Genomic DNA, 26,569 nt, shown 5'->3' with positions numbered 1-26,569 from the left:
CATTTGGGCATATTGAGTATTTGTGCCAAGTTTGGTCCAGATCTGGCGGGGACGAGGGATAGGGCCTTCTCAGTGGTGGCCCCCCGGCTGTGGAACACCCTCCCCATTGACATCAGACAGGCGCCCTCCCTTATGTCCTTCCGGAAGAGCCTGAAGACATGGCTATTCGAGAAGGCATTTAACTAAATGCTACAGTAACTGGAAATGACAACTGGAACGGAATATAGACTACGAGACTGGTTATGATTCTATGATAAGACGAAGCGGATTATTTTAGTGTAATTAGATGATAGTGTACTAGTGATATGTTGTTTTTGTCGTGTAGTTTATTGTAAAATATGTTTTTTATATGTTGTACACCGCCGCGAGTCGCCCTAGGGCTGAGAGCGGTGGTTAACAAATGCAGCAAATAAATAAATAAATAATTGTTTGAGTCCGCAGTGCTCTCTGGATGTAGATGAACTACAGCTCCAGAACTCAAGGTCAATGCCCACCAAACCCTTCCAGTATTTTCTATTGGTCATTGGAGTTCTCTGTGCCAAGTTTAGTTCAGTTCCATCGTTGGTGGAGTTCAGAATGCTCTTTGGTTGTAGGTGAACTACAAATCCCAGCAACCACAACTCCCAAATAACAAACTCAATCCTTCACAACCTGTATCCAAATTTGCATGTATCAGGTATTTGTGCCAAATTTAGTCAAATGAATGACAATACATCCTGCATATCAGATATTTTACTTACGATTCATAACAGAAGCAAAATTCCAGTACTGAAGTAGCCACGAAAATAATGTTATGGTTGGGGTCACCACAACAGGAGAAACTGTTCTAAGGGGTCACGGCATTAGGAAGGTTGAGAAACACTGTCCTAATCGCAGTGGTTCTCAACCTGTGGGTCCCCAGATGTGTAACTGGCTGGTAAACTGGCTGGGATTTCTGGGAGTTGTAGGCCAAAACACCTGGGGACCCACAGGTTGAGAACCACTGTCCTAATGGGACACCTAAACCATATGTGTCAAACTCGGCCCGCGGGCCACCTCTGGCTCCACATATCCTTTGACTTGGCCCTCATTCTCAGTGGTTCTCAACCTGTGGGTCCCCAAATATTTTGACCCCCAACTCCCACAAATCCTAAAAGTTGGTTAACTGGCTGGGATTTCTGGGAGTTGTAGGCCAAAACACCTGGGGATTCACAGGTTGAGGACCACAGTTCCAGATACGGGGCTATAATCAGGGGCGGCTCGTCCATTACGCGAAGTAAGCGGTCGTAGAACACTTTTTTTTTTTGCCAGGGGTGCAGAGGCGCCTCTGTAAATGCCCCTCAACTGCCACTTGAGGAGCGCCCCGTCAGCTCACAACAGCCCTAGCAGTCCGGGGGAAGCCTCGGCTTTCTTGCCTCGCTGCTGGGCTATCCTCTTCCCAAATTATTATTATTATTAAACTTTATTTGTACCCCGCTAGCATCTCCCGCAGGACTCGATGCGGCTTACAAAGGCCAAGGCCTCAACAACAATACAACAATACAACCTAGGCAAATTAAAAACAATTAAAGCAATCTAAAACAACAAACAATGAACAATCCACTAAGACACAATAAAACTGGGCTGGGCCAGAGTAAGGGTACAAGGGTTAAAAGTGCTGATGTGACAGGTGGAAATGAGGCTTATGGACAGGTGCAATGTGCAGTGTGCGGCGGTCTTGGCTTTAATAAAGTGCTTGAGGGACTTGGTAATGGAGGTTTCCTATTCGGGAAAGGCACATCGGAACAGCCAGGTCTTCAAGTTTTTTCTGAAGACTGCCAATGTAGGGGCCTGTCTGAGATCTTTGGGGAGGGTGTTCCAGAGTTGGGGGGCCACCACGGAAAAGGCCCTGTCTCGTGTCCCCATCAAACACGCTTGCGACGCAGGTGGGATCACGAGCAGGGCCTCTCCAGATGACCGAAGAGAGCGTGTGGGTTCATAGACGGAGATGCAATCATGCAGGTAGGCTGGTCCCAAAGCGTTCAGGGCTTTGTAGGTAAGCACCTGCACCTTAAATTGCTGGGCCCTTGAGCCTCCCTCTCGTTCCTGCTCCACCCGGCCACCGGGTGCTCGAGCAGAGCCGACGCTCAATCATTCTCTGCGTTCAATCCCTTCCCCATGACCGGCTCCCTTTCCAGATCCCCCGGCGCTCCACCCGCCTCCTCTCCTCTCCCCAATCCGTGAGTAGGCCAAGGGGCAGAGCCGTTGCGCCTGGCCCGCTTTGGGTCCGGAGGTGTGTCTGAAGACCCCAGCGTGCGCACCAAAAGTCGCCTCTTCTCCTGACTTTCTCTTCAGCCAATGGGACCAAGAGAGAGAGAGAGAGAGAGAGAGCCCCTCCAGCTGGAGGTATCTCCCACCTCCGCTCCCTCCTTTGTTTTTGTGCCTACCTTCAGGAAAGGTGGGCATCTCCGCCTCTCTCTCTCTCTCTCTCTCTCTCTTGGTCCCAATGGCTGAGGAGAAAGTCAGGAGAAGAGGTGACTTTTGTTGCACACGCCAGGGTCTTCAGGCACGCCTCCGGACCCAAAGCGGGCACTCTGAACTCCACCAATGATGGAATTGAACCAAATATGGCACACAGAACTCCCACGACAAACAGAAAATATATATCAATGATTGGTTGGGGGAAGAGTGCCAAAATACTGTTTGCTTACCGTTGAAAATTACCTAGGGCCGCCTCTGGCTATAATAATGCTTTATTTTTACTCTGCGCCATCTCCTGCAGGGGGACTCCGTGCGGCTTACATGAGGCCATGCCCATCAATACAATACAAGCTATAACACAAACACAATAAACAAGCAATTGTTTACTGTGTTTGTGTTATTAACAGAACTCAAAAACCACTGGATGAATTGACACCAAATTTGGACACAAGACACCTAACAACCCAATGTATGTCCTTCACTCAAAAAAATAGATTTTGTCATTTGGGAGTTGTAGTTGCTGGGATTTATAGTTCGCCTACAATCCAAGAGCATTCTGAACCCCACCAACGATGGAATTGATCCAAACTTAGCACACAGTTCTCCAATGACCAACAGAAAATACTGGTGGGCAGTGACCTTTGGTTTTGGAGTAGTAGTTCACCTACATCCAGAGATCACTGTGGACTCAAATAATGATGGATCTGGACCAAGCTCTACACGAATACTCAATATGCCCAAATGTGAATGCTGGTTGAATTTGGGGAAAATAGAATCCTGATATTTGGGAGTTTAGTTGCTGGGATTTACAGTTCACCTACAATCAAAGAGCACTCTGAACCCCACCAACGATGGAACTGAACCAAACTTAGCACACAGCTCTCCCATGACCAACAGAAAATACTGGAAGGGTTTGGTGGGCAGTGTCCTTTGGTTTTGGAGTTGTAGTTCACCTACATCCAGAGATCACTCTGGACCAAACTCTACACAAATATGCCATATGCCCAAATGTGAACACTGATGGAGTTTGGGGAAAATTGGGAATTGTACTTTCTGGGATTTATAGTTCGCCTACAATCACAGAGCATTCTGAACTCCACCAACGATAGAATTGGGCCACCTCGCACACAGAACCCCCCTGTGGGCCACAGCAACCCGTGGCAGGGGACGGCTAGTGGTAAATAAATCCAGCACTGCTTTCAATGTCAAGCATAGGATCCAACTCTGCCACAGGAAAAGAGGTCTCAGTCTCAGGAAGGACTGGCTGCTGGCAAGCTTCCCTCCTTCCTGTTACTCACCTGAGGAACATCCGGGGCTTTATATGGGGAAAAGGTAAAGGGAAGGAGAAAGGGGTCCGGATCCTTTGCCTGCAGGAAAGCCAGGGAGGCCTCTCCCCTCTCCTCAGCCCTCCCCCTCCCCTCCTCTCACTCTCCAGCTCTTATCTGATCTTGATAATCCCATAATACGTTTAATTTGCCCTTAATGTCTTGTCATTAACGCTGCTGTCTGCTCTTTCTTCCTTCCTGCTTAGCTTTCTTTCTTTGTTGTTTTTTTCCCCCTTCCTTTCCTAGGGAGCAATTGGAGTCCCATTAAAAAAGCCTTAATGCGCTTGTTTAATTAATAGCTCCAGCCGAGCCCTGGTTTCCAGTGGAGTCACAACAATAAGGGTGGGGAGGAGTGGGGTGGGGGGAGACACGGAGGGAAGGCGAGGCAGAGCCTCAACCGAGGAAGCGGCTTGTGGAGGGTGCGAAGAGCCACTCTAATCCGCTCTGGTTTGCCTGCCCTGCTGCTGCTGCAGCTTGGCTGGGAGATTAGTGGGCTCCGGCCTCGCCAGTTGTCTGGCCTTGGGATGAGACAGTTCTCACGGGAGCACCCTTCCCACGCAAAACACACCGAAAGTTGAGAGATGCTACTTCAAGGAGCAAACACCAGCCGCCAAAATGAAAAGGATCACAGACAGTCCTCAAGTTACGAACATTGTACATGCTGTAAATTGACAGTGTTCGTAACTCGGAACATGTACTTTTAAAAGCCTATCTCCAGCCATTGTGGGTGTGACATAAGCAGAAGTGCTACCAGGATAGTCCTCTTTATTCTTGGTCACCTCTGCTGATCATGACACCCATGATGGCTAAGAGCTCATCATTATATTATTAATCTATATAAATAAAAATGTAATGTGCGTTTGTGGGATGAACATAACTCAAAAACCACTAGACGAATTGACACCAAATTTGGACAGAATACGCCTAACAACCCAATGAGTGACCATCACTCATAAAAACACTGAAAAACATAGCAGAAGGGACTTAATCCCCCCCCACGCCAAAATTTACAATGCATGTGCAAAACCACACACACACACATATACACATACACACACAAACACACACATAGTCACATATATGCACACACACACACACAAAACACATACACAGAAAGGGGGAAGGAAGGATGGAAGGAGGAAGGAGGAAGAGAAGGAGGGAAAGAAGGAGGGAAGGAGAGAAGGAAGGAAAGAAGGGTAGAGAAGGAAGGAAGGAGAGAAAGGGAAAGAAGGAGGGAAGGAGAGAAAGAAGGAAAGAAAGAAGGGTAGAGAAGGAAGGAGAGAAAGAGGGAGAGAAAGCAAAAGAAGGAGGGAAGGAATGGAGGGAGAGAAAGAGGGAAAGAAGGAGGGAAGGAGAAAAGGAAAGAAGGAAAGGCAGAGAAGGAAGGAAGGAGAGAAGGAAATAAAAAGTGAAAGAGGGAAGGAAGGAGAGAAGGAATGAAAGAGAGAAAGAGGGAACGATAGAGACAAGGAAGGATGGAACCAAAGAGCAAAGGAAGCGAGAAAAGAAACAGGTAGAGAAGGAAGAAAGAAGAAGAGAAAGAAAAAGAGGGAAGGAAGGAAAGAGGGAGGGAAGGAAGGAGTGAAAGAAAGGAGGAGGAGAAAGAGGGAGGGAAGGTTCGCAACAGTGGCAGGTACAGCTACTCTATATAAACAAAAATGTAATGTTCGTTTGTGGGATTAACATAACTCAAAAACCACTGGAGGAATTGGACACAAGACACCTATCAGGCCAATGAGTGACTTTCACTCAAAGAATTGATGTTGTCATTTGGGAGTTGTAGTTGCTGGGATGTATAGTTTACCTACAATCAAAGAGCATTCTGAACTCCACCAACGATGGAATTGAACCAAACTTGGCACACAGGATTCCCATGACCAACAGAAAACACTAGAAGGGTTTGGTGGGCATTGATCTTGAGTTTTGGAGTTGTAGTTCACCTACATCCAGAGAGTGCTGTGGACTGAAACAATGATGGGTCTGGACCAAACTTGGCATGAATATTCCATATCTCCAAATGTGAACACAGATGGAGTTTGAGGGGAAATAGACCTTGACATTTGGGAGTTGTAGTTACTGAGATTTATAGTTCACCTACAATCAAAGAGCATTCTGAACCCCACTAATGACAGAATTGGGCAAACTTCCCACACAGAACCCCATAACAAACAGAAAATACTTGAGGCCATCCAGTCCAACTCTCTTCACCAGGGCAAGAAAATGTAATCAAAGCTCTCCTGACAAAGAGCCATCCAGCCATAGATATAGATAGATATATATGATTCACTCACACACAGATATAGTATCCTAGATTTGAAACAGATCACTAAAGAAGGACAATGATATGTTGTATGTTCCAGAGTAGGCAAACCAGGTAATCTCAACATCAACACTGACAAAGAAACAGCAAGAAATACTGTTTACCCACAAACATAAAAGTTACATATATTAGAAACCAACACTTTCACATTACTTTATTTTATAGATCACCTGACTGGGCCACAGCAATGCATGGCAGGGTCAGCTAGTCTATATAAATAAGAATGTAATGTTAGTTTGTGGGATTAGCATACCTCAAAAACCACTGGACAAATTGACACCAAATTTGGACACAATACACCTATCCGGCCAACGAGTGACCATTACTTATAAAACCACTGAAAAACATAGTAGAAGGGACTTAAAATCCAAAAAAAAAGCAAAAAGATGCTACAGCGCATGCGCAAAAATGACTCCCCCCCCCCCCCCGCAAACAAAAACACAATAGCATATCCACACTCTCTTCTAGACTACAGCTCCCAGCATCCCCTAGATTGGGCCCTTTAGGAGAGGAGGAGGATCCAAATGCATTGCTTCCAAGATGCAACCCTTCTTTTCCTTAGATTTCTTTGAGAGCATCCCAACCCCTGCATATTTCCAATTTCCTATTCCTGGACTGCAACTCCCAGCAATCCTTTAGATAGATAAGATAGATAGATTAGACAGAGATTGATATGTAGGTAGATAGACTAATCAGAAGGACTGATGGGATCCAAGCAAAAGTAATGGCAAAGATACTCATCAGAGGCAGAGCTGGGCTTGTGCTTGCCAAATGGCAGCTGCCAAAGCACTTGGAGGACCATTTTGGCAAGGGAGAGTGAGGAAGCTGAAGCAGCTCAATGGAGCCCTACCAGGGTTTTCAGTCTTGCCCTGTTTTCAAGGTTGCTCTGCATAGCCTCCATTCATCTGGGTTGATTTGAAAGTCTTGCCTGGGCATTGATGAAACACATGCTTTTTGTTCTGTTACAAAGCCTGCTTTGGAAAAAAAAAAGGTAAAGCAGGTGGGAACAAAGCACTTTCCTATTAAAAGAGCAATTGTTTGTTCAGCACAAATGGTTTATGCACACATGGGTTGGACTGTGTAAGAGAAATATTAATATTTCATTGCTGCACTTCCTCGGTGTTTGTAAATTGCGGAGTAGTTAATTTGTTTCTTGCATTGCAATAGAAAGATCTATGACTGCAAGTAATTCTCTGCCTGCCTGCAAGCAACCCTATCAAGAGCTGAAATGCAGAATGCCTTCCAGTATAATTAACTTCATTTATACATTATCTGGCTGAACAGAAAAACTGGGTGAACAGGAAGGAAGAGTAGAACTTCCTTAGAATTATAAGTGTGTGGAAATGCAGACAAGGCACAATTTTGCACTGGGGGGTTGAACCTTGTATGTGACCCCAGGTATGTAGATATATAAAATAGGCATGAAAAATCAAACATTGACTGATAACAAATCGGCATTTGCAAGGCTTGCTAAACAGAATTGGTTTCCTTTTTTGTGAAGTGCAACTGAAGCATTTGCTGCAGCGTCCACTCTGCTCAACAGATTCGCATAAATGTCTAAAACAACCACTAATTGATGTTCTTTTTTTACTGTTCCCAAATTTTTTGGGACCTCAACATTGAGCTAAGGGGATCCCATTTGGGGTCGGGACACACAGTTTAAGAAGACGGTACTCTATATCAGTAGTTATCAAGCTTCCTAGTGCTGTGACCCCTTAATACAGTTCCTTATGTTGTGATGACCCCTAACCATAACATTATTTTCATTGCTATGTCATAACTGTAATTTTGCTACTGTTATGAATCAATGGAAATATCTGATATGCAGGATGTATTTTCATTCACTGGAACAAATTTGGCACAAATACTTGATATGCCCAAATGTGCACACAGGTAGAGTTTGGGGAAAATAGACCTTGACATTTAGGAGTTGTGATTGCTGGGATTTATAGTTCAGCTACAATCAAAGAGCATTCTGAATTCCAACAGTGATGGAATTGAACCAAACTTGGCACACAGGACTCCCATGACCAACAGCAAATACTGGAAGGGTTTGATGGGCGTTGACCTTGAGTTTTGGAGTTGTAGTTTACCTACATCTAGAGAGCACTGCAGACTAAAACAATGTTGGATCTGGATCAAATATGGCACAAATACTCAATATGTCCAAATGACCAACAAGGAATACTGGGTTTGGTGGGCATTGACCTTGAGTGTTGGAGTTGTAGTTTACCTACATCTAGAGAGCACTGCAGACTAAAATAATGATGGATCTGGACCAAATATGGCACAAATACTCAATATGTCCAAATGACCAACAGGAAATACTGGAAGGGTTTGGTGGGCATTGACCTTGAGTGTTGGAGTTGTAGTTTACCTACATCTAGAGAGCACTGCAGACTAAAACAATGATGGATCTGGACCAAATGTGGCACAAATATTCAATATCTCCAAATGTGAACACAGGTGGAGTTTGGGGGGAAATAGACCTTGACATTTGGGAGTTGTAGTTTCTGGGATTTATAATTAATCTACAATCAAAGAGCATTGGTTCAATTCCAACGATGGAATTGAACCAATCTTGGCATACAGAAACTCTCATGTCCAGAAAATATTGTAAGGTTGGGCATTGACCTTGAGTTTTGGAGTGTTAGTTCAGCTACATCCAGAGAGCAGGTGGAGGGCTTTTAGTGGCAGGATTCGCCATCTGTTTCCAAAAAGGAAAAGTAGGACAGGCAGAGAGATTTTCAGCCTTCTCTGCCAAAGGGGTTCCCAAGGCCATCAGAAATATGTGTTTTTCTGATGGACTTTGGTGACCCCTCTGAAACCCCTACATGACCCCACCAGGGGGTCATGTTCAATTGCTATCAAATGGAATATTTAAACAGGATTCTATTTAAAAACCTGGAAGCACTGATGGGATTTCTTTCAATCAGGGGTAGGAAGGAATCCTATGTCACTTCTGAAGTTTCCACAATTCCCCATCACCAGCTAAGCTGTCAAAGACTGAATGAAGTGGCAGTCCAACAATATTTGGAGGTCCACGTGATTCCCACTGCTGCCGTTAATAGTTTTGGCAAAAATGCAACCATATTTCTTGTTAAATTAAGGGGTGGGTGGGGGACAACATCCCAGGACACTTAGACATTGTATCACCATGGGAGAGAACTATTTCATTACTACTTCTGACAAGTGGACATTCTTTAAGACTTTTGATTGATGTGAAGTTTGATCCTTCTCTGCCTCCAGCTTGAAAGTTACAAATATTAATACAAATGTTACATTATTTGGAAACTATCCGTTATAACTTACTATTTGTAGCATAGCAAGTGCTGACATATCCTATAAGCCTCCTTTTAGATACTGAGTTACATTTTTAGAACATTAGCAATTCTATCAACTTTCACCTTGTGTGACTATGGAGCAGAACAGACAACTCCATATCTGTATGCTTGTCTACTATGCCCTGCCTCATGTATAGAGGAAGAATTGTTGGAGGCTACAGACAATGCCGTTGCTGTTGCCCGTTTCTGGTCAAAAGATATTTAGCCGCCTGCACTCATTCTACTTTTTATACTAATTTATGCAATGCTTTTGATACAAAATAAATAAAATGATTTTTTTCAGTGAAAAAAAACCTGCTATATACTTCCCTGACATATCTTCCAGAAACATTTTAGTTCCCCTACTTCACCCTTCTGATGCCAGATCCCTTTCTAATGCATGTCATGTATACCTTTTCAGGTGGCACATGTGTAGTTAACCCCACGGATCTCTTTTGCTCTGTTCCTGGGCGCTTATCTTTACTCAGCTCCACTTCCAAATACAAAGTGACCATCGCAGAGGTGAAGAGACGCTTGTCGCCCCCAGAATGCCTCAACGCCTCTCTGTTGGGAGGCATTTTGAGAAGGTAAGGAAGACTCTAGCATAGCTGTATCAAAGAAAGCAGAAAAGATACACCTTTTAATTGAACACCATTGTACTTGTTGAGCACAATTCTCAACACATGTTTTCAGAAATAAATCACATAACATGTAATGGGAGAATTAATCCATGGTGGGTAGCTGTAGAATGATCACCTAAAAGTTGCATTGCTCTGACACCACCGTATTTACTCGAATCTAATGCACCTCAATTTTAAAAGCCATGAAACTTTTTAAAAAAAAGTATTTGATACTGAATGTAATGTACTTTTTCTCTCATTTCTGGTGAGAAAAAGCAGGGTATAAATAACAACAACAACAATAACAACAACCAAGCATGTAGCCATGGGGGGGGGGGCTTGGGGGGCTTCAGTCCCCCCCCCTCCTGAAATTCTCATGGTGGTTTGCGAAAAGGCCTTATTGGTGCATTATTTAAACTGTTATGTTTATTCATATCATGATCTGATCACCCTTCTCAATATATCCCATATGCATCGGGGTATTGGGGTAACCCCATGGGTGTCTTGCCATTATTAGGTAGACATTTGAGGGTTTTTTAAAAAAGAGAAAAAGAGGAGAAGGAGGGAATGGCAAAACAATCAAAATAACATTTTCTATCTCTCACCCCTGCTTCTACCCTTTCTCCCTCACAGAGCAAAATCCAAGAATGGAGGACGTTGCTTACGAGAAAAACTGGACAGACTGGGTCTCAATTTGCCTGCTGGAAGGAGGAAAGCAGCCAACGTCACCCTCTTAACATCCTTGGTAGAAGGTAGGACAAGATTTTCTATAGCTGGCGGTGGTTTAAGGGTTGTGCTAGCCACAGCCCCTAATCTAGACTGTTATGACTCTGAAAATGATCTGTGAAAATTCTTTTGAAAAAAGAAAACATTGCCTTCCCTTCCTCCTTACTTTTGTCTGGTCCAATAATATGTATTTCCTTTGTGTAGATGAAGGCTTCAGGTAGAGAGGGAAGTCAGATGAGAAGAAGTTTAATAAAGGAGATGTCATCACACAATGTACATAAAAATATAAACAGCTGCAAAATAATAATAAATGATAATAAATTTTATTTATTTCTCACCATGATCTCCCAAAAGGGACCCAGGCCGACTTACAAGGCACTACAACTGTAGTATATAACATAAACGGTACATACAGGGCGGCTCAACCCATTACGCAAAGTAAGCATTTGCTGATAGTTGTTTTTGCCCAGGGGCGCTCTTGAGGCGCTCTTGGGGGAAAACAGACCTCAACATATGTGAGTTGTAGTTACTGGGATGTATAGTTCACCTACAATCAAAGAGCATTCTGAACTCCACCAATGATGGAATTGAACCAAATATGGCACACAGAACTCCCATGACGAACAGAAAATATATATCAGTGATGGGGGGGGGGGGGGGAATACTGTTTGCTTACCGTTGAAAATTACCTAGGGCCACCTCTGGGTACATAGGTATAAAAACAATAACACATGAAAATTATAACCCCTTGAAGGCATAGGTTCGTATCTTGGGAGTCCTCCTGGACTCATTGCTGAGCCTGAAACTTCAGATTTCGGCAGTGGCCAGGGGGGTTTTCGCACAATTAAAACTTGTCTGCCAGTTGTGCCCATACCTTGGAAAGTCAGAATTGGCCACGGCGGTCCACACTCTCATTACATCTAGGATAGACTATTGCAGCATGCTCTGCATGGGGTTGCCTTTGAAGACTGTTCAGAAGCTTCAAATAATCCAACAAGAGGCAGTCAGGTTAATAACAGGGGTGGCATACTGGGAGAACGTAACTCCTATGTTGCATTAGCTCCACTGGTTGCCAGTTAGCTACCGAACACAATTCAGTGCTGGCTTTGGCCTATAAAGCCCTAAATGGCCCTGGCCCAATCTACCTATCCAAACACATATCCCTCTATGAACTACTACAGAGATGAAGATCTTCTGGACGGATCTTACTTTCCGTCCTGCCACCGTTACAGGCACGAGTGGCAGGGAAAAGAGAGAGGGCCTTCTTAGTGATTGCCCCTCGGCAATGGAACTCCCCCCTGGTGAGATTAGATCAGCCCCCTACCTTCTATAGAAAGATGATAAAAACTTGGCTGTGGGACCAAGCCTTTGGGACAGTTCAATAAGGCAGCAATAGGACACTTTACCCTGCTGATTGGATTCGATATGGATGATTTGAGACAGTTTTAAACAGTTCTTTTTAATGTGAAGATAACCAATTTTAGTGTTTGTGAATATTTATAGTTATTTTATATCCCATCATGGAATGCTTGCTGTATATATGCTGTGCTCTTCCCTGAGTCCGCTTCAGGATGAGAAGAGTGGAATACAAATGTTTTAAACAAACAAATAAATAAATATAAAACAACCACTATAATCACATAAAATAAAATAAAAACACAGTTTGAAATGCAGACCATGTGTAGCTAAAGCTAGCTGCCTTCCATACACAACTGAAGTGCCAAAGTGTCAACTTCATATGGGCATCTGCTTGATAGTGTGGATGCCAAGTCAGGGTGGAATCCTGCCATGCCCTCTGCTCCCCTTAAAGGGTTTTATTTCCACTAAAATAAGCATCCTTGTCTCCTAAATTCCCTTGTTTCTTATTTTGATAAACTATCACAACCGAAAAAAAATGCTTCATTAACATAGTGCAAACAAAATCACCATGACCACAAGAAGCATGCTGCTCAAAAGTAGCCACAGTCCTCGGCACATGTCTGGGTTAGGGTAAGATTTAATCTATCAAACGCAGGGGCTAGGCTTGTCTATGTGAACATAGGGTGCACTGCTCATTTACACTGCAAAGAATGTGCTCTTTTTTATATAGAGGACAAAGAAAGTAGCATTTCTTTCTGTAGCTGCAGGCGAAAGTAGTCAAACCATCACAAACTGTTGCCCTTGCACGGCTCATGTCTAGTAAAAACTTCAAAGAGAAGTACATTGCCTTGGCATGGCTCCAGGCTAATAGTCAAACCTTCATGGTATGATGCCCTTGCATGGCTTGTGTCTAGTGAAACTTTCAAAGAAAAGTACATGGCCTTGGCGTGTCTCCAGGCTAGTAGTCAAACCTTCACAGCATGTCACCCTTGCGTTGTTGGCTTAAAGTATTCCTGGGGGATTCATCAAACCTAGGCAGGAAACCTAGCTACATTTCTGAGAAGAGGGGACACTGCTCAAGCCCAGTGTAAACAAGGATTTGTCATAAAGGTGATCCCAAAGAAGTTACTGGTATAGTTTGCCCGACCCATTGCTCTTTTCACAATACTATTTCATGCTATATTAGCATCTTGCTGATGCATCAGCTGTCATACTGAGGCTGGATCTACACTCATATACAATCCAGTTTCTGATTCCAGATAATCTGCTTTGAACTGGATTATATGGCAGTGTAGACTCATCTAATCCAGTTCAAAGCAGATAATCTGGATTTAGAAACTGGATTATGTTGCAGCGTAGATTCAATCTGGCTTGGATTGGTAAGTTTCTCCATGCCTCCTTTGCTATCTCTTGAAGTTAAGTAACAAACCAATAAACCTAATGTTTGAATTCATCACATGGCCATGAAAGCATCTGTTGAAAAACTGCTGGCATCTTCCAATTGCTGCTTCTGCTACTTTTGGATATCAGTAGCATACATTGGTAGCCAATGGCTTCATGAATGGCCATTTCCAGTCCCACTGTGTGCCATTGTTTAAAAGAGGAATCCCCAAACTTTTTAAACAGAGGGCCAGGTCACAGTCCCTCAAACTATTGGAGGGACGGATTATATATATATATTTTAAAAAATGAATGAATTCCTATGCACATATCTTATTTGTAGTGAAAAAAAACCCCACTTAAAAACAATACAAATATAAACTTAGTAGTATTTCAATGGCAAGTGTTGGCCTGCTTTTGACTGATGAGATAGGATTGTTGTTGTTGTTGTTGTTGTTGTTGTTGTTGTTATTTGCTTTCAAGTCATTTCAGGCTTAGGTTGACCTTGAGCGAGGGCCGGGTAAATGACCTTGGAGGGCCGTATCCAGCCCCCGGGCCTTAGTTAAAAAGACCCCTGGTTTAAAACCATACGCCACAATTGTTTCGATACATGACACTGTCAAGGATGGAATCATGTTGTTTTGTCTGATTTTTATGTTTAACCCAAATTGTTTACCTTGTTAGGAGCCCCCGGTGGCGCAGTGGGTTAAATATATGATATTTTAATGAATGTATATGTTTTTATGGCTGTAAACTGGGCTGAGTCCCTCAACGAAGTTGAGAAGCTCAGTATACAAAACTGTGAAATAAATAAATAAATAATAAATTAAACCCCTGTGCCGGCAGGACAGGTCGCAGGTTCGAATCCGGGGAGAGGCGGATCAGCTCCCTCTATCAGCTCCAGCTCCTCATGCAGGAACATGAGAGAAGTCTCCCACAAGGATGATAAAAACATCAAATCATCCAGGTGTCCCCTGGGCAACATCCTTGCAGACGGCCAATTCTCTCACACCAGAAGCGACTTGCAGTTTCTCAAGTCGCTCCTGACACACACACACAAAAAAAACCTTGTTAATACTGTTAGGTAGAAATAGGTGGGAGAGGGGCTAGGTAAAGGGGATGAAAATCTCCATCGTATTGTCGAAGGTTTTCATGGCCGGAATCACTGGGTTGTTGTAAGTTTTTTCGGGCTATATGGCCATGGTCTAGAGGCATTCTAGACCATGGCCATATAGCCCGAAAAAACCTACAACAACCCAATCTCCATCGTGTTTGCCATTTCTTGAATACTAAGGGCCCTTCCACACAGCGCTATATCCCAGAATATCAAGTCAGAAAGTTCCATGATATCTGCTTTGAGCAGTCCACACTCAAATAATGTGGGATTTTCTGCCTTGATATTCTGGGATATAGGTTTGGGTGAAAGGCCCTAAGAACCAAAGGCAAAAAGGTCTTTTTTAAAAACACTATTCAGATTTGAAGGTTGCTGTTTCCCCAAAAAACCTGCAAAAATCAATATAATACTCTGCAGCCTTGATTCCTTTGGAAGAGGGGACTACACTTGTAGTTTTCTTCCAATTCCTCCAAGAATTGCTTCAAAAGAGATAGGTAATTCTGTTTTTTTAAGAAATGCTGAACAAGGATAACACAAGCACCCCTGTAATTATTCATTGCAACTTGGCAGTGCCAGCCCTCTCCTGAGGGGTTACAGTGCCTGCAAATTTTGTATGATTCTGCCAAAAAAAGTGAGAAATATCTTGTTTTGCTTTCCAATAATAGCCAATAGGAGATCATGTTGACTTAGGTTTGGAAGACAAACTCACTGCAGTCTGGTTCCAAACAAATCCTAGTCAAAGAGCATCATCTCCTGAAATGCTGAATTGGATTCTGAACCAAATGTTTTCGGCAGTCTTGAAATCTTGTCAAAATCCACAAATGAAGCATGAGTATGGAAGTGAGCAAGCCTCAAATCGAATTCATCAAAGGAACAAAACAACAGATGGGGAACAACATAATTGGAGAACCACAAATGCTTTTCCAAAAGAATTTGGCTGGGCCTCTAAGAAATCTCCAGGCAAGGCCTGAGATAGACTTCCCTTGAGACAGAGTTCTGTGAGTTTGGCATCCTTAAGTTGTCATTCCAAATAGCCACGTCCAATGACTGGAGCATGTGGGTGAAATGTCCAACAAAGATCTAAATGTGTGGTGGGCTCATATACTGCTCTAAGCATTCAGGACACACATTTTTTTTAGGACAGAATCCTGAATTGGTAAAATCCTGATCTGAATCAAAGTGAGATTGACTTTGAATATGAACTCTTCAAAACACATTTGCAACTGAGGGCCCTTCCAGATAGGCCCAAAATATGGGGCTTGTCGGGCTTTTACCTGAGGTATCCAAACAACACCTCAGGTAAAAGCGAATTAATTCTGGAGAAAGCAGGTAAATCCTGCTTTGTCCCGAATTAATTAAATACCCCATTAGACTTACCCTTCCTGAAAGGCCCAGGTCTAATGGGATATTGGGCCTGTGGGGACTGACTGCCAGCATGGATTTGGGTGCTGTCTGGAAGCGCCCTGAAAGTTTTGAAGGGAGACAGATTCATAACATAAGTTGTGCAAAAAATGATACAGATCTGCCTGAGCTCTCCATATCTGGAAAATTTCATCACATGCAGAATGGGGAGAGAAAAGAGCAGTTTCATGACAGCTAACTCAGGCTGGGCTCTCTAGTCACAGTGATTTGCAAGTGAGATACTGAACAAGTGTACAGTGAGACTGATTTAGGGTTCGGTTCTCTCTCCCAGGAATAATAATAATAATAATAATAATTATTATTATTATTATTATTATTATTAAACTTTATTTGTACCCCGCTAGCATCTCCCGAAGGACTCGATGCGGCTTACAAAGGCCAAGGCCTCAATACACAACATAACAATACACTTAAAGCAAAATTAAAACAATTAAAACAGCATTAAAACAACAAACCACAAGCAATAGACAGTACATCAACAAGATAAAACTGGGCCAGGCCAGAGTAATAATAATCTTGTTTGCTGTGGACTCATCTTGTTGTGTTTCAAATAATAATAATAATCTTCATTTATACTCTGCCACCATCTCCCAGAGGCACTTGGGGCGGCTCACAAAGCATTGAAAGGTGCAAACACGAAAAATACAAAAAGTGCAAAGACAATAGCACAAAAGCAATAACAACCAATATAAACATCACAACACCCCCCCCCCCCCCCCAGTTAGATAAGTAAAATGCAACAATAGCTGTAGGAACAACCACATATGGAACCTGTGAATAATAATAATAATAATAATAATAATAATAATAATAATAATAATTTTACCCCACCACCATCTCCCCAAAGGGGACTTGGGGCAGCTTACATGAGGCCACACCCGTCAATACAGAAAACACAATATAACACAAAAACAGCACAGAAAGTGGCAGCACAGAAAGTGAGATGAAATCGACTGAACAGAGGCACAGACAGAAAAACAAACAACACAGGGGGGTGTTAACCCTTCCTTATGCTATCCAAAGCTTTTATAAATAGATTGATACTTATTTCCTTACTTACTTAGGCGATCCCTCATTGGCCAAGTAGGATAGTCTTCTAGGATCTTGTGAGTCTGTAGGTGGCTGTGGAGCCCTATTGTGAGTCTGTAGGTGGCTGTGGAGTCTGTAGGTGGCTGTGGAGCCCTATTCTTGATCTGCATCTTCTTCCGCAGTGAGGGCATTGGTTTCCAGGTGGAAGGCGGTCCCGGTCGGGGTTGGCTTGACACGCCTTCCTCTTGGCACGTTTCTCTCTTTCACCCTCCATTCGTGCCTCTTTCACCCTCCATTTGTGCCTCTGCAGCACTGCTGGTCACAGCTGACCTCCAGTTGGAGCGCTCAAGGGCCAGAGCTTCCCAGTGTCTATGCCAGAGCTTTTAAGATTGCCTTTGAACCCATCTTTAAATCTGTTTTCCTGCCCACCAACATTCCGTTTTCCGTTCTTGGATTCGGAGTAGAGCAACTGCTTTGAGAGATGGTGGTCGGGCATCCAGACAATGTGGCCAGTCCAGTGGAGTTGATGGAGGAGGACCATCGCTTCAGTGGTGGTAGTCTTTGCTTCTTCCAGCACACTCACATTTGTCCGCCTGTCTTCCCAAGAGATTTGCAGGATTTTCCGGAGGCAGCGCTGATGGAATCGTTCCAGGAGTTGCATGTGATGTCTGTAAACTGTCCACGTTTCGCAGGCATATAGCAGGGTTGGGAGGACAATAGCTTTATAAACAAGCACCTTGGTATCCGTACGGATGTACCAGTCCTCAAACACTCTCTGCTTCATTCGGAAAAATGCTGCGCTCACAGAGATAGATAGATAGATAGATAGATAGATAGATAGATAGGCTGGAGTTACACTTAAACATGTACCTATTCCGACTTACATACAAATTCAACTTAAGACCAAACTTACAGAACCTATTCTGATTGTAATTTGGAGACTGTCTGTATTTTAATACTTCTATGTTTAATTCTATTTTATTGTTTATATGTCTTCAAATGTGCATTTTAATTTTTTAGCATTTTCATCCACTTTGAGTCTCTATTATTTATATATTTATTTATTTGTTATCCCACTTTTCTCCCATGAGTGGAATTTAAAGCGCCATTCTCCTTTAAGAGAGAAAAAGTGGCACCATCATACTCAAGTATCAGCAACACTTGCCTCTATGCAGCTAAAGCTTTTGTAGCTACAGCCTTGAATTTTAGGAATACTACTAAAAACTTGCTGAACCATAGAAAAAGAGCATAGCAGTACACACAAACATGCACACACATGTCCATGTACAGATGCACACGCAAATGAATGGGTGCAAAGAAGAACTGACAGCTCTGCAGTAACATTACCACCCCCTGATATGAAAAATAAAGGAGCTGCAATAATCTGAAGACAGCTTTAAAACTAACAATAACTCTCAGTGTCGACAAGTCCACTGTTTCTCCCCAGTGTCTGATTACTCAAGTGTTTTGTGTGTTTGGGAGTGATTTTTTCTTTCCCTGCCTGTTTTCTTTTTCCAAGTATATTGATTGTGTGGGCTTCCACTCTTTAATTAAATGCTGAAGCTTGTCTTAAATGAGCAGCCGAGGGAATAGCAAATACTGTGTGGGACTATCCAGGCCACATGATCTTCTGCCGAACTGGGCAAGCCCCCTCCCCAACTAATGCTCCTTCCCTTTCAGACTGAATGTGAGATCCAGAAACTGGGAGCATCTGAGGCTGCTGGGATAGAAAAACACAGCTACCTCTATAATCTATAGCAGTGGTTCTCAACTTTCCTAATGCCGTGACCCCTTAATACAGTTCCTCGAGTTGTGGTGACCCCCAACCATAAAATTATTTTACCATATCATAAGACTGCCTCATCATGGGCATGTCTTTAACTGATAGTAATGTTTAATTATATTTTTCTCATTTCTGAGCCTGGAGCCCCGGGTCTCAGTGGTGGCCGGAAGAGCTTTTGCACAATTAACGCTTGTGTGCCAGCTGTGCCCGTTCCTTGGGAAGTCTGACTTGGTCACGGTGGTCCATGCTCTGGTTACATCTCGAATAGACTACTGCAATGCTCTCTACGTGGGGCTGCCTTTGAAAACTTCTCGGAAGCTCCAATTAGTCCAGCGGTCGGTGGCCAGGTTGTTAACTGGAGCTGCGTACAGGGAGCGTACCACTCCTCTGTTGCGCCAGCTCCACTGGCTGCCCATTAGCTTCTGGGCACAATTCAAAGCACTGGTTTTAACCTTTAAAAATCCTGAACGGTTCTGGCCCAGATTACCTGTTCGAACATATCTCCTGCTATGAACCATCATGAAGCTTAAGATCATCAGGAGAGGCCCTGCTCTCGATCCTACCACTCTCACAAACGCGGTTGGTGGGAACGAGAGACAGCAGCGGCCCCCCGTCTATGGAACTCTCTCCCTAAGGGTATCAGGTTGGCCACCTCCCTCCAGTTGTCTTAGAAAACAACTGAAGACCTGGCTCTGGGGCCAGGCGTTCGATTAGAGGCCAGCGGCAATAGGAAAAAGAAAGTTGGATTTTGCGATATGGATTCTCCCGGCTTGGCTTGGTTTTACTGGCACGTTAATATATTAATTTATTGTTAAATTTCAGTGATGATGATGTACCCTAATTTTTATGGTATTTATGCTGTTAGCATCCTCTAATGCTCATGTGAGGCCGCGCTGAGCCCCCCTTGTAGGGAGGAGGGTGGGATATAAATATATGAAATAAATAAATAAATAAATATTGTTAGCCATGTTTTATTTATTTATTTACTTTATTGATATACTGCTTTTCTCAGCCCTCAGGTGACTCAAAGCAGTTTTGTATATTTCTTGTGTAAAGGTGATAATAAAATACATGAATAGGAATTCCCATTGCACATTTTGCTTGGTTCCTGGAATCCTCTCTCTTACTGTAACCTCTATAAATCCATTGATTTCTTAGGGTTCTTCCACATAGCCATATAACCCAGAACATCAAGGCAGATAATCCACAATATCTGCTTTGTACTGGATTATCTGAGTCCATACTGTCATAAAATCCAGTTCAATGTGGATTTTATACAGCTTTGTGGAAGGGGCCATATATAAGCCGTTCTGGGATGTTAGCAGGTAAAAAAATGCTGGTAATCCATGTTTTCCCAGCAAGCGACCTATGTATTTACAATTATTTTCTCTCTGCTCATAGGAGAAGCTTTACATTTGGCCAGGGATTTTGGCTACACCTGTGAAACGGAATTCCCAGCCAAAGCAGTTGGGGAACATCTTGCAAGGCAACACATGGAACAGAAGGAACAGACAGCAAGGAAAAAGATGATCTTAGCAACCAAGTGAGTAAATTCCAAAACAAAAAAAAAATTACATGTGCATTTGAAAACTGCTCTTGAAGTAATTCAGCACTCAAATATAATCCTGATTATCAAAGTCAACGGTGCCATATAATTAAGGCCCAGATTAAGGCCCATTTGACACTGCCATATAATCCATATTATCACATTATCTGCTTCAGACTGAATTATATGAATCTACGCTACCATATAAATAAAATAATGAAGAGTAGAGACATCACACTGGCAACGAAGATCCGCATAGTTAAAGCAGTGGTATTCCGCGTAGTCACCTACGGATGTGAGAGCTGGACCATAGGGAAGGCTGAGCTGTGGTGTTGGAGGAAAGTTCTGAAAGTGCTTTGGACCGCCAGAAGATCCAACCAGTCCATACTTCAGGAAATAAAGCCCGACTGCTCATTGGAGGGAAGGATATTAGAGGCCAAGATGAAGTACTTTGGCCACATCATGAGAAGAAAGGAAAGCTTAGAGAAGACAATGATGCTGGAGGAAATGGAAGGAAGAAGGAAGAGGGCCCGACCAAGGGCAAGATGGATGGATGGTATCCTGGAAGTGACTGGCTTGACTCTGAAGGAGCTGGGGGTGGTGACGACCGACAGGGGGTGGTGACGACAAACAATATGCCCATCATCATTGGTAAAGAGTCTGGGAGTCCTTTTGGGCCCTCTGCTGACGATGGAGGCCCAGGTCTCTGCCGTTAGTAGAACCGCCTTTTTTCATCTGCGGCAGGCTAGATGGCTGGCCCCCTATCTGTCCCGGGACATCATAGCTACGGTGATTCAGGCTACGATCATCTCAAGACTGGACTACTGTAACGCCCTCTACATTGGTCTTCCTCTGTCGGTGATCCAGAAGTTCAAGTTGGTACAAAATGCAGCTGCTCAGCTTCTTGTGGGAATTCCGATGAGGTGCCACATAACACCAATCTTACTGCAGCTGCATTGGTTACCAATTGAGCACCGGATCACTTTCAAAGTGATGGTACTCACCTTTAAGGCCTTGCATGGTCTGGGGCCGATGTACCTGAGGGACCGCCTCACCCCCTACTAACCCCAGAGTTCCCTCCGTTCTGAAGACCAAGATTTGTTGGAAATTCCCAGTGTCAAGACCTTGCGTCTAACAGCAACCACATGCAGAGCCTTTACAGCAGTGGCACCATCAATCTGGAATACTCTGCCACCTGAAGTCCATGCCTTGCGGGACTTATCAGATTTCCGCAGACATATCTGTTTTGACAGGCCTTTGATCTTTGATATTGCTGTTTTTAAATTGTTTTAAATTGTTTTTAAATTGTGTTCGATTTTAGCCTGTTCTTGTAAGCCGCTCCGAGCCCCAGGGGAGTGGCGGCATATAAGTTCAAATAATAAATTAATAAATAAATAAATATTTTTATTTGCAAGGTGAAATTTGAAAGAAGGACCCACAAAGTCTCAGAATTTCCATTGGTACACTCTTCGGGCATCCATGCCATCTGCAGGAGAATGAAAGTTTGGGTTAGGAATGGCAAGCTTGGGGCTGTTTGTGCATAACTAGCATCTACTGCCTTAGGAATGGTAACTGGGGAATGGCTTCAATTTCTTTGTTTTCTAGTATGCCATCATTGCCCTCTACTGGACATAATAAGAATGTAACCGCTGCTTGTCACAGATGTGTATGGCCTACTACTGGACTCCCATTTAATATTGTGTTTCAAGATCTGAGAAGCTACACTTCTTGTTCTGGACCATTTATTTAGAAAACACATTTTTTTTTTTAGATGGGGTTACTCCCTCAAATGGTTTTTCTCTAGGCAGGGAGATGAGTTCGGTGCATGGGCTTGTGGGGTCGGCTTTCTTCCTGGGAGCTCACCAAGGAGTACATGATCAACCTGGAAGCCCTGGCCCTTGACCGCTCCAGCTGGAGGTCAGCTGTGACCAGCAGTGCTGCAGAATTTGAAGAGGCACAAATGGAGGGCGAAAGGGAGAAGCGTGCCAAGAGGAAGGCGCGTCAAGCCAACCCCGGCCGAGACCGCCTTCCACCTGGAAACCAATACCCTCACTGCGGAAGAAGATGCAGAGCAAGAATAGGGCTCCACAGCCACATACGGACCGACAAGAATACTGGAAGACGATCCTCCTCGGAAAACAAGGGATCGCCTAAGTGAAGTGAAGTGACATGATCAATAGGAGCCACTTCTTGTATCTTGTGTTCAGTGGAAAATATGAAAGCCTCAATACATTCACATTAATGCAAAGTCCAGTGTTATCATGAATGGATCACAATGCATCGGTGTGTAAAAGGATCAGAACTTTCTTATTTATTTTTTATTTATTTATTTACGGCATTTATATGCTGCCCTTCTCACCCCAAAGGGGACTCAGAGCGGCTAACAAGATATATTTTCATACAATATATTATTAGCATAGTACAATATCAGTATTATATATTACTATATTGCAGTATACCATTATATTGTAATATTATTAGTAATATTGCATGTAATGTAAATATATAATTATAATTATATTGTATTGTCAAAGGCTTCGAGAACACAGAAATGCTGAAGTCAGACTACACAGAGAAGCCATTGAAATCCACAAGCATGTGGACAATTTCAACAAAAAGGAGGAAACCATGAAAATGAACAAAATTTGGCTAAAATTAGAACAGCACAATGACAGAGAGGAAACAAGCAAGGACATCTAATCACCTCTCAACAAAAGATTGCTCCAGGCAATCAAATGCTAATCAAGGTGGTCAGCTGAAACATTCACACCTAGCTCCAGCAGACAAGAGTCCTTTGTCTCACCCTGGTCATTCCACAGTTGTATAAACCCTTTTTCCAACAGACCTCATTACCACTACATCAGGAGAAATGCCTCTAGAACATGGTCATATAGCGCGAAAAAACCTACAACAACCCTATAATTATATTATATATATTATATATAATTATAATTATTTTTAATTCCTAGTAAGGCTCTTCCAGATTTTATACTATTATATAAATGTTGAGCTTTTGATGAAATTGGGGGGGGGGGGATAGGAAAATGTTCTTAACATATTGTTCTTAACATAGTCAACCCTTTGCATTCAAAACACATTTCAGAAGACAATGTCATGTTATATAAACCAACATTGCCTGGATCTACACTACCATATAATCCTGATTATCAAAGCAGATGATCCAGAGTATCTGCTTTGAACTGGATTACATGCATCTACACTGCCATATAATCCAGTTCAAAGCAGATAATCTGGATTTTATATAGCAGTGTGGATGAGGCCACTGAAGTCACTTCGGTCACTTATTTCAATTGAATTTAATTTTTATACATGCTGGAATTTTATGACTGTTCCTAGGTAATTTGTCGATTTAATCACATATAATTTATGCCTTAGCACTGGGCTACATGATATAGAACATTGTGGTGGCTATATATTTAATTATCATATGTTCATTCCTTAATTGGACCCAATTACTATTGCATACTACTGAACATTTGCCAAGCTTTTCTTGCAAGGAGGGAAACAGAATATCTCACCAATCCCTTTCACCATCTCTAGGACTAAAAAGATAATAACTGAAAGGTAAATAACTGACCATTTGTTCTCCTTTCATTACATAAATTAGACTGCCTTGGGTAAATGGCATCTTCACCCTGGCTAATGCCAGGACCAGCTGAATATCTTTCCAGGCCAAGATTCTGATTCATGCAAACACTGAGTCAAAGTACTGTTTGTGCCTTATTTTGACATAGTAGTCCATTTTGTCACATTTTTATAGAATGCAGTGAAGACACCAATTTCCAGATGGAAATCGATGTCCTCACTGCAGAAAAAAATGCAGATCCAGAATAGGTCTCTACAGTCACCAAATGTCCACCACCAAGACTCTTCATTTGGAAGGCAATCATACTTGGCTATGAGGGATAGTCTATGATAATGACAGGAAGTCCATATGTGGGACATCTACAGTGCCATATAATTCAGTTTCAGATCGCAGACTAACTGCATTGAAATTGATTATTCAGCAGGGTAGATACATATAATCCAATTTAACACAGTTAATCTGCATTCTAAAACTAGATTATATGGCAGTGTAGATACTTAAAATTTGGCTTTTAACAGGGATGTACATGGAACACCTAGATCAAGTAAACCTGTTGAGTCATGTCCCAACCTGTACAAGGTCAACATGCTCAAAATGTGTTTTAAAAAGGAATAATGCAGTAAGATGAGGGGCTAGGCAGGCATACTCTTGACTCAGCAAATACGGCTTTACTATGCAAAAACATGTTTTACAAGACACATGTGATAGCATCCTTTTTTGCAGCCCTTCCTCTTTAAACCATATCTATAGCCATGATAGATGGCAGATATTCTCATATCCTTCTAGCCCTCAATTTGTGGAGCTCCAGAAATTTAGAATTTTACTGAGTCAGATCTTATATTAAATAGTAATTACTTACTTACTTACTTAGGTGATCCCTTGTAGTCCGAGGATGATGGTCCTCCTAGGTCGGTGTTCTGAAGGTGGGTCCGTAGGTGACTGTGGAGCCCTATTCTTGATCTGCATCTTCTCCCACAGTGAGGGCACTGGTTTCCAGGTGGAAGGCGATCCCAGTTGAAATTGGTTTGATGCGCCTTCCTCTTGGCACATTTTTCTCTTTCGCCCTCCATTTGTGCCTCTCCAAATTCTGCAGCACTGCTGGCCACAGCTGACCGCCAACTGGAGTGCTCAAGGGCCAGGGCTTCCCAGTTCTCAGTGTCTATGCCAGAGATTTTGAGGTTGGCTTTGAGCTCATCTTTAAATCTCTTTTCCTGCCCACCAACATCCCATTTTCCATTCTTGAGTTCAGAGTAGAGCAACTGCTTTGGGAGACGGTGGTCAGGCATCCGGACAACGTGGCCGATCCAGCGGAGTTGGTGGTGGAGGACCATCGCTTCAATGCTGGTGGTCTTTGCTTCTTCCAGCATGCTGACATTTGTCTGCTTGTCTTCCCAAGAGATTTGCAGGATTTTTCGGAGGCAGTGCTGATGGAATTGTTCCAGGAGTTGCATGTGACGTCTGTAGACTGTCCACGTCTCGCAAGCGTATAGCAGGGTTGGGAGGACAATAACTTGATAAACAAGCACCTTGGTATCCCTACAGATGTCCCGGTCCTCAAACACTCTCTGCTTCATTCAGAAAAATGCTGCACTCGCAGAGCTCAGGCGGTGTCGAATTTCAGTGTCAATGTTGACTTTGGTGGAGAGGTGGCTGCCAAGGTAGTGGAAATGGTCAACATTTTCTAATGTTACACCATTAAGCTGTATTTCTGGCATTGGAGAGGGAATGGCTGGTGACTGCTGGAAGAACACTTTGGTTTTCTTGATGTTTAATGACAAGCCGAGCTGCTCGTATGTTTCTTCGAAGATGTTTAGAGTGGCTTGTAGGTCTTCTTCTGAATGCGCACAGACAACGTTGTCATCAGCATACTGGAGTTCTATAATAGATGTTGTAATTATAATAATTGTGTAATTATAATAATTGTGTATATTATAATAATTGTAATTATAATAATTACAATTATAATTATTATAATAGTTGTGGAAAAGGGGAGACTGTTTTCATAACAAACCTGTATGTCAGCTTGACCATTATACCTCTATTTCGATTCTAGGCAAATATGTAAAGAATTCCAGGACCTGCTAAGCCAAGATAGATCACCTTTGGGATCCTCAAGACCCACTCCAATATTAGATCTTGACATCCAGAGACATTTAACACATTTCAGGTATGGCCTTCTAAATCACTTTATGGAATACCATGACGAAAGAGATCTGAAATTCTAGAAGCATTGGGGAATATTTTATCTATCAGGTGAAACGGCTGGTTCTGTAAGCCTCTGGAGGAAGGCTTCTGCTTCAGATTGCTAAAATCTGGATAGGTTAGAAAAGCTGGATAGAACTATGACAATTTTCAAAGCTCCTGTCTAATACTGTATGAAGGTAGTTTTTTTTTTATTGCTAAATGGCGCCCACTTTCTATTTGTTTTTCTCTATGACTGTATTTTTATCTGACATATGTTTGTTTTAACTTTGTTTGCTGCTTTGAGTACTTAGATGAAAGATGAAATATGCATATTTAATATTATTTAACAAATGATTTAATCTTTTCCATTTTTGCATGGTTTTGCATGCAAC

General features: G+C 42.7%; 1 protein-coding gene across 3 annotated transcripts in view; it reads left to right on the top strand.

The window, feature by feature from the left end:
* TFAP2D (transcription factor AP-2 delta) overlaps positions 1–26,569 on the top strand; it is a 67,185-nt gene that overhangs the window by 27,127 nt on the left and 13,489 nt on the right. For all 3 annotated transcript variants that reach the window (XM_060784676.2, XM_060784686.2, XM_060784666.2), the window contains 4 exons: positions 9,829–9,994; positions 10,661–10,779; positions 20,242–20,383; positions 26,047–26,160. In XM_060784676.2, coding sequence (XP_060640659.1) covers positions 9,829–9,994; positions 10,661–10,779; positions 20,242–20,383; positions 26,047–26,160 — 541 coding nt within the window. The remainder of the gene's footprint in view (positions 1–9,828; positions 9,995–10,660; positions 10,780–20,241; positions 20,384–26,046; positions 26,161–26,569) is intronic.

Source organism: Anolis sagrei, chromosome 1, assembly GCF_037176765.1.
Source record: "Anolis sagrei isolate rAnoSag1 chromosome 1, rAnoSag1.mat, whole genome shotgun sequence".
Taxonomy (NCBI): Eukaryota; Metazoa; Chordata; class Lepidosauria; order Squamata; family Dactyloidae; genus Anolis; species Anolis sagrei.
Note: the sequence above shows the minus strand (reverse complement) of the source record. Positions and strands in the feature narration are given on the sequence as shown.